This window comes from Echinops telfairi, unplaced genomic scaffold (assembly GCF_000313985.2).
Source record: "Echinops telfairi isolate 266 unplaced genomic scaffold, ASM31398v2 ScPeMD7_9;HRSCAF=40, whole genome shotgun sequence".
NCBI classification, from domain to species: Eukaryota; Metazoa; Chordata; class Mammalia; order Afrosoricida; family Tenrecidae; genus Echinops; species Echinops telfairi.
The window spans coordinates 32729189-32738025 of record NW_022103906.1 but is presented as its reverse complement, the minus strand read 5'-3'; the positions used below and the strand labels follow the sequence as shown (position 1 = coordinate 32738025).

At 37.2% G+C, this 8837-nt stretch overlaps 1 protein-coding gene across 1 annotated transcript in view; it reads right to left on the bottom strand.

Annotated features, from left to right (window-relative positions):
* The window catches only part of LOC101651370 (disintegrin and metalloproteinase domain-containing protein 2-like), a 40349-nt gene extending 34364 nt beyond the window's left edge, over positions 1 to 5985 (bottom strand). The window contains exons 1-3 of the mRNA XM_030884663.1: positions 5875 to 5985; positions 1844 to 1899; positions 1283 to 1361 (exon numbers count right to left, since the gene is read on the bottom strand). Coding sequence (XP_030740523.1) covers positions 1283 to 1361; positions 1844 to 1899; positions 5875 to 5985 — 246 coding nt within the window. The remainder of the gene's footprint in view (positions 1 to 1282; positions 1362 to 1843; positions 1900 to 5874) is intronic.
* Between the last annotated feature and the right edge of the window lie 2852 nt (positions 5986 to 8837).

Below are 8837 nucleotides of genomic sequence, written 5' to 3'. Positions count from 1 at the left end.
CAGGTGTGCTTCTCCCATGTGGGCTTTGTCTCTTCTGGGCTAGATGGCCGCGTGTTTACCTTCAAGCCTTTAAGACCCCAGGCACTATATCTTTTGATACCCAGGCACCATCAGCTTTCTTCACCACACCCTTATGCACACATTTGTCTTCAGTGATCGTGTTGGGGAGGTGGGTATCATGGAATGTCCGTTTAGTCAAACAAAGTGTTCTTTTATTGAGGGAGTACTTGAGTGGAGGCCCAATATCCATCTGCCACCTTAAGACTAAACCTATAAATATATGCACACAGATCTATTTCCCCATCATCATATATAAATATATTTATATATGTACATGCCTGTATTTAGGCCTCTATGTATGCCCTTTACCTCCTAGTTCTTCCCTCTATTTCCTTTTACTTTCCTCTTGTCCCACTATCATGCTCACCCTTCATTTGGGTTTCAGTACTTCCTCTCAGTTACATTGCCCTTGATCAATCACTACCAGGCCTCTTACACCCTCCTTGCCACTGATTTTGAATCACTTGTTGTTCCGTTGTCCCTGGGTTGGTTAACACCACTTCCTCCCCCTGCGCTCCCTCCCCACCCCCCTCCCCTGTCCTCCTGGAACCATAGGTCCTGTTGTTTTCTCCTCCAGATTGTTTATCTAGCCTATCTTATCTAGATTCATCTATCTTGATTTTATGTAATATATTCTGGGTGCATTTCAGGACTCAGTTTACTAGGTCTAATTTTGTTCTTTTTTATTTTAGGTTAAGGTTTATTTTTAACACTTTATTGGCATATAATTCATATGTCATACAATTCCATAGTTCTATCACATCAAGAATAAATTTGCCACCGTCATGATAATCAGTTTTAGAGTATTTTCTTCATTCTTGTACTTAAATATTCTTTCCTCTTTAAAAGCTTGGTGGTTTACTGATTCAAATAATTGTCCATTCTAATTATGAGTTTTGCATGTTCATGTCTTATTACCTCAAATACATCTATTCATCTGGAAACTAATGTCTTTAAACATGTAAAATGACACTTGCTTTAATTGCAATGTAATTTCATCGTGTTAACAGAATGTATATTAGGACTAGTAGGACTAGCTCAGGATTTATCTTTAACAATAGCTGGTTAGATTTTTTTTTTAATTCTCTTAAGAATGGTTAAATTTATTGTTTTAATATAAAACTCTAAGTCTTTCAACACTAATAGTATGAGGCACCTAAATAAAAGATCACGTATATGGTCATTAGAAGGCAAAAATACAGACAGAAAATGAGAAGCTCACCTGAAACTTTTGGATAAGAGGTTTCATAATTTCTGAAGAATTATAACCATAAACCCTAAAATTATAGGGTAAAATATTTCTATAAAATGAAGATAAAAGACAATTTGTGTGAGGAAGCCTTGTTTTCTAAAGCTTTTAGGTAAAATTAATTCATTCTATTATATTTATCAGAACACACAATTTCACTTAAAATGTACCTTCAAAATTATGGCTACAAAAATTCTTGCTCACTCCACTCTCCTTATATGATGCTATAAGCCACTTCCATAACAGGATGTTCCTACTTCAGTACATTCACTCTTGCTGCTTCCTCTTTCTAGAATAACCTTTACCACAGTTCATTCCCCAACCAAACTAAAATGATACTTAAATAATGCATTCTAAAGTGTAACTCCTCTAATACCAAACATACCACATTATTTTTTGTAGTATTTATTCATCATATAAATATATATACATATATATATATATATAAAATGATTACAGCATTTTCAAGTGAAAAATGATTGTTTCTAGATTACAAAACCTATGCATAAATAAAGCAAAGAAACTGTTACATACTTTTGTGTGAGGTTCACAGTGTATGTTTTCCCTTCAATTAATATTTTATAAAACACCTGGGATGAGAGCATGTAAAAAAGATATAGTAAACTGACACTATTAAAAAGCACAACTGCACAATTATTGGTGTGGATTAATGATAATAAAATGTAATTTTAGATCATGTAATATAAATATAAAGTTTAAAAACTGGAATTCAACACAGACATCATCTTTAATTCAATTTGAGGTTAAAGGATTGTAGTTCATAGTAAAATTAACAAAATTAATCATATCATTTATGTAATTCTTTGTTCATTTATTTAACTTATCCCACAAATCAATATAGTCTGAAAATCAAAAAAATATTAACATAGTAGTTATGTTAGTTTAATATAAGATTAAGGACATATTAAAACATTTTAGGATGCACAAGGCAGCATGAAATAAGTAATTAAATAGAAAGGATTGTTTTAAAATATTTTTTAAAATGAGTAACTAGCACTTAATAGATCATTTACATGGGTACTATAAAACAAGTCTCAAAAAAAAAAAAACCACGTGTCTCTCCTCTATTATACAGAGACCTTACTGGTGGTGTTGCGGTTGTGTGTTGGGCTGCAAACCCAAAAGGTCAGCGAGTCAACACACCATCTTCTCTGTGGGAGAAAGAGAGGCTTTTTTTCTCCCTCCTAAAGTTACAGTCTCAGAACCTCACAAGTTCAGTTCTTCCCTGTCCTACAGAGTTTCTATGAGTCAGCATCTACTCGATGGTAGTGGGTTTGATTTTATTTTGTTGGTATATGATACACATTGATTGATTTCATTTAGCCAAATTGCTATAGATGAAGCCGATTTTTAAACATCATTGTGATATTAAATACTTAAAACTGATCAACTAAGACATCTTAACAATCACACTGTTCACATTAGTATAGACACTATAGAGAAAATGATGACATAATATAATACTAAGAGAAATGAAATAATTTTATATTTATTGACAGAATATTCCTAGATTGGGATACATACTTCAAACTCACTGCTGTCTTGTCAGTTCTAACTCAAAGCAGCCCTATAGGAAGGACAGGGTAGGATGAACTCTTTACAGGACTAGAAAGCCTGGTCCTTCTGCCTTGTCCAAGATATGTTAACCACAAAGCAGAAATTGAAGAGAAAAAAACCTTCCTCCAGTGCTGACAGAGAAACAAAGTCTTCCTCCTAGAGCTTGTGGCTTGAATTTTAATTTCTATCTTCTAAACGGAGAGGAAATAAACATCTTCAGGTTAAAGCCATCCCTCGTGACTTTACCCTGCCTCCCTCATAGTGACTCTGAAGGAAAGGATAGCACCGCCCTTAAGAGTTTCTGAGATTCTAACTCGATTGAAGTAGAACACCTCACAGTTCTCTCACATAGTGGGCTGGGGGATTTGAAAGGCAAACCATTCAGCAAATCAGTACATAACCCTATGTCACTAGAGCTCCTCCAAATCATGGGCCTCCACATAGCTTGATTTGGGTGGACAAAAGACAGATAATTCCCTAGCTGAAATCAGTAAGCAGATTTCCTAAACAGTGACTAGAGATAGCACCCAAAAGAGCCGTGATTTTCAGTAGTTAACAAATGGGATTTTGATAAATGGCAGAATGTGCACTATATGAGATTAGTCTTAATAAACATTTTTAATTCTGATTCATATTGAAAAGGAATTTCTACCTCAGAAAATCTCACCCCAAATCGAAATTCATTAAATGGCTATAAGCTGTAGTCAACATAAAGCTAACTCTTACTATTAGAAATCAAATAGTAAAATGATTTCAAATACCAAAACAAAATAGTTCTTAATTACTTGCGATTGAAAATCTTCATCTATTGTCGACCCTATTTTTTCTGGAATTGTAATCTGGAAATCCGCTTGTACAGGTTCTGTAAAATACAAGCTAGATTATTAGCATACTCACTACCGCATCACTTCCTACTCTACTTCCACATCCAAATTCAAAGTATGCATTCTACATGTTACCGTCTTTTCAAATACCCTCGATCCGCACTTCTTTCTACAGTTCTGGGTTTTAAATGGAAAGAAGAATACAGGTGTAGGAATATTTCCCTAGGGAGGGCAGGTTAAGAAATTCCTATCCTGAGGAAATGTCCCTGGAGTCAAGGGATCATCTATCTTTTCCCAGTCAAGTTGGGGAGCCCCCTCCCCCATTGCAGTGTGGATTATTATGGGGAAAGGGGCATGGTGGGGGTGGGCACAAACTTGCAGTTTAAGAGCTGATGTTTCCCCCAAAAGAACAGGGGAGGGCCCTTTCTATTTACCAGACACTGTCTGGAGCCCACTAAACACAAAAAACGCAAAGAGGCTCAACATGGTTCCAGACAGCAGATGGCAGTTGGATGAGCAGGAGAGCAGTTAGGCGCGGGGGGAGTGGGGGGGGGGGACCCAGCCCACCAGGAAAGTACTACATCCTGTTAGGAAGCAAGAGACTGGGAAAGCGCAGGTTGATGTGAGTGTGGGTGGTGTCAGCTGTTGAACAAGAGCAATCTTGATCATTACATCTCTAGCCGTCGGAAGCTACCACTCTATTTGACTCTTTATCTGAACAGGCAAAACAAGGCAGAATGACCTATGAAGGAAAGATCGACGGAACAATGAATTCGACGATTTATCTGTTCTTTTCCAAGTGAACTGGTTACAATGTAATTTACAAGAAATTGATAGGTGCAAAGTTAGATGGATATTCATAAAGCAAGCATACCACAGATCAAGAAATATATTACCAACCTTTTCCCAAGGTTATGGTTTTGCTTTTCCCTGAACTTTATGTAAAAGGAATAATATACATAGGTACATTTCTGTCCATATTGTTTGAATATTTAGTGTGATTGACCCATGATTAATATTTAGTGTGATTGACCCATGATTACACGAGCAGCACTGCAATCTGCTTCTTAAAAAAACCAGTAAAAATCCTAGAGATCACAACAGATGCAGTGTCTGATAAAGTGGGAGAAGATGAGTCCCTTAGGTGAGAAGATAACCATGAACATATTCCAGCGATCATGAGGATAAATTGGGACAGGGCCACATATCATTATGCCATACATAGTATCACCGTGAGTCAGAGCCAACTCGAGCAACTAACAAAACCACATATGAGTCTTCTATAGCTTTAAATTTATTTATTCTTCTTTAATTACTTTAGACTTTTTTTAGTGTTTAGAGTATAAGCCTTGACTACTTTTGTTACATTTATTTCTTGATTGTTGACATTTCTGTTGTGGATAGTCCCCAGTGGCTCTACGGCAGTGAGTTATTGTAGATTAAACAATTAATTGTTATTTTCCACTAATTATAAAATATTAAAATAAAATCATTACTATAAATCTGAATAAAGTTGTGTGTTTAATGTCTGTAACCAATGATCAGGAAGAATTGATTAGATAATCTTGCCCTCAGACAGAGTGCTTTGGGGAGTATACTATCTCCACCCTCTCTAGCCCTCTCAGGGAGGCGCAGTCTCTCCTGGGGTCCTGCCTAGGTGTGTGCTTGTTGGGGGGGGGGGGGGGGGGGGGGGGGGGGGGGGGGGGTAAGCAGGGGCCACACAATACTGGGGACAATAGAGGGGTCACATAGTCATAAGTCAATCCCTATGAATATGTTGGTAGGAAGGTCATGGACCAAGCTTGCCAGTCCTTCTATATGTCATAACACGTGTCCCAGTCAAGCCTCCTATTCCTGTAATCCCACTGCCATCTGTGAGTGGATGTGTTGATGGCAGTTTCCTTCATTCTATCTATACCTTCCTGGATGTCTGGCCAAATCGATAAACCCCCACCCCATGCGGAGCTGGTCAGAGTTGGCTAAAGCCATTCTCTCCAGACCTTGCACTCAGTCACGTGTGCGCTCTCTCAGGAACTAAGAAGTGCTCCCTTACCTGACCAGAGACGCCCATGTACCTGCGTCCACCAATCACCAGCAACCTTCCTCATCTGGCCAGGGGCGTGGACGTACTTACGTCCACCAATCACCAGCAGCCTTCCTCACCTGGTTAGGGGCGTGGACATGCCTGCATTCACCAATCACCAGCAATCTTCCTTGGACGTGCCTGTGCCAGCCAATCCCTGACCGCCTTACTAGATATGTGCCCAGGGCCATCCCGTCCTTAAAAGGTCGCTCCCATTGTCTGGGGCGCGACTCCCTGGTCCGGAGGCTGCGGACTGCGAGACTTCACCCAGTCGGGAGTTTTTCCCCCTAATAAAGCCTGTTCACTAAAATTTGGCTGATTCGGTTTCTGGCGCCTCTCAACTCCCTTATACTTATTTAACTAGCTTCCAAACTTAACTCTTCAGACACTATTTTGACCTTGGACCTCCTTCTTCTGAATGATGTGTCTGTCTTTGTATTGTCTTTGTCTCTTTTAAGGCTTAATGAATGTTCTCCTTTAAAGATATTATAAAAAAAGAATTTATTGACTTTACTGATCACAAAAATGCACTACTTTTGTTCTTGGTTTTCTGTTGTTCATGTGTGTTTCCTACTTCATTAATTTCTGATGTTTCCTTTGAATTTCCATTCATTTATTTCTGCATAGTTTAATTGTTGTCTAGTTTGTTGAGTTATAATCTTAGATCGTGTAGTTTTAAATCTTTTTTTTTAACCCCTAATATATATCTTTATCCCTGGTAGCACAGTGGTTTTGAAATGGGCTGCTGCTAATCACAAGGACAGCAGATCGAAACTAGCAGCCTGCACCACAGGAGAAAGACATGGCTTTCTACTCCCACAAGGAGTTACAAACTTAGAAGCCTCCATGGGAAGTCCCATCCTATTCTACAGAATCTCTATGAGGCAGAATCAGCTAGAAGGCAGTGAGTTGAGTTGAGTTGAGGTATATATGTAAGATCCAAAATTACCGCTAATCTTATAAATTATGGGATATCAGGATTTTATTATAAATCAGCCTAAAATATTTCCTAACTTCTATTGTCATTTTTTGTTCTTCAACTCGTGGACTATTAGGAATCCCCTTTAGTTAGGAAATTGCTCAATTGTCAAACATCTAAAGAAAGTCCAGTAAATTTCTTGTTACTGATTTGTGTTTTAATCTTGTTGTCATCAGAAGATATCATCTGTATTCTACTTACTGTCTCTGTATTATGAATCACCTAAAACTCAGTAGTATAAAATAAATATACTATTATGTTCATGGATTTTATGGCTCAATAATTCAAACGGCATAGTGAGAATCATATTTCTCTGCTGCAGGATGTCTGGGACTTCACTTTGAGTGATGCAAAGGGCAGAGGATTGGTACAATTGGGGACAGAATATAAATTTCCAAGACAGTTTCTTCACTAACATATCTTATGCTTGCATTTGGATGACTCAAATCCTGGTTCAACTGGAGTAAATATATGGGCACTTATAATGCTGGTGCTATTCAGACAATGGCAACTGGGTTATGATAGGAAGTCTCCCAGATGAATACTTTGGAAAGTGGAGATTCCAAAAATCATTAAATTAAAATTGGAGAGTCTTACCTGATCCAACCTTATAATCCATATAACTTTCTCCCTTACTCTTTGGTAGAAGCAGTCACTAATATCTATTAATTTTCAATCAATAGGAACAAACTTAATTTATTGACAAAACCATAGCAACATCATTCTAGAAAATAGCATGTAAGGCAGGAATTATTGTTAAAGCTATCTTTAGAAAATTAAACTCACTAAAACTCTGAATAATTACAATCTTTCCAAATTTAGTAAAATTTATTTTACTCCCAGTATGTAGTCTACTTTGGTAAATGTGCTGTCTTGTACATTTACAAAGAAGGTGAACTTTTTAAATTCTCATTTCTGGATACTATTATCATTTCTCAATTCCATATAGATGATCTGTACATCTTATAGCTGCATCTCATTCATATCCATCAAAACTATTTCCTCTAATTCCATGACCCCAAAACCCACATAAATTAATCCATCTGGACTAGGGCACAGACTTCATGGTGGAGCTTCCTTATTGCTTTTTTATGTGATGAAACTGTTTTCCTCTGTTACTACAGCAATACTTTATGTATATGTAACTTTATGTAAAGATAGCCTTGTCATTCTTTATGTAAACGTTTCGATATTCTCACATTGTCAGCATGATAAAATAGGAAGTAATAGGCATGGAATAATAAGAACTTCATGATGTGGTCTTTGTCTACTAATCTCATGAACATCCTAAGCACACCCCTCATATGCCAAGCTCCCAATGCAAAACTTTTAAGTGCAGTTTAACACAGAGACAAGAGATAAAAGTTCAGATATTGAGCACATCCATTTCCCAAAAGACCATGAGATGTTGAAAACTAGACACACAAAAAGGCTAAGGGGGAGTTGAATGTTAGATCTACCAGAATGATAATAGTTTTATAGTATTGGACAAATGATTTAACCTTTCTGAACCTCAATGATTTAAAAAAGAGGTCTCAAACACCTTGTAAAATATTACAAGGATTTTTTGACAATCTATATAATGAGCTTAGTAGGTACATAATAGCGATTCCATAACTGCTATTTCATTATAGGAGGAAGGCCAGGAAGGCTCTGTGTGCAGGCTGTGGCTTTCTACAGAACACATGCCTTTGAGTGTCTGGCACTGATACATTTATCCCTTTTGATCAGAGGTTAAAGTTAACACATTCATAATTAGCAGACTCTGTAAACTCCAAGTGCCGGTATTCCAAGTGATGCCATCTTGGCTGTCTTCCCCTGGAATGTTTGTACACGTTCATCACCTTGGTCCAAACCATTCTTTTTCCTCTACTATACATGAGGCAGTGGTGAAAGATAATACTATGAGTAAAATGTACATAATATTATCACTTGCAAAGCTTACTTACCTCATGCATCTATTCTTTTTTATAATTAATCATTTTATTGGGAGCTCTTACAGATCTTTTAATCCATAATTCAATTGTATCAAGCACACTTGTACATATGTTGCCATCATCATTT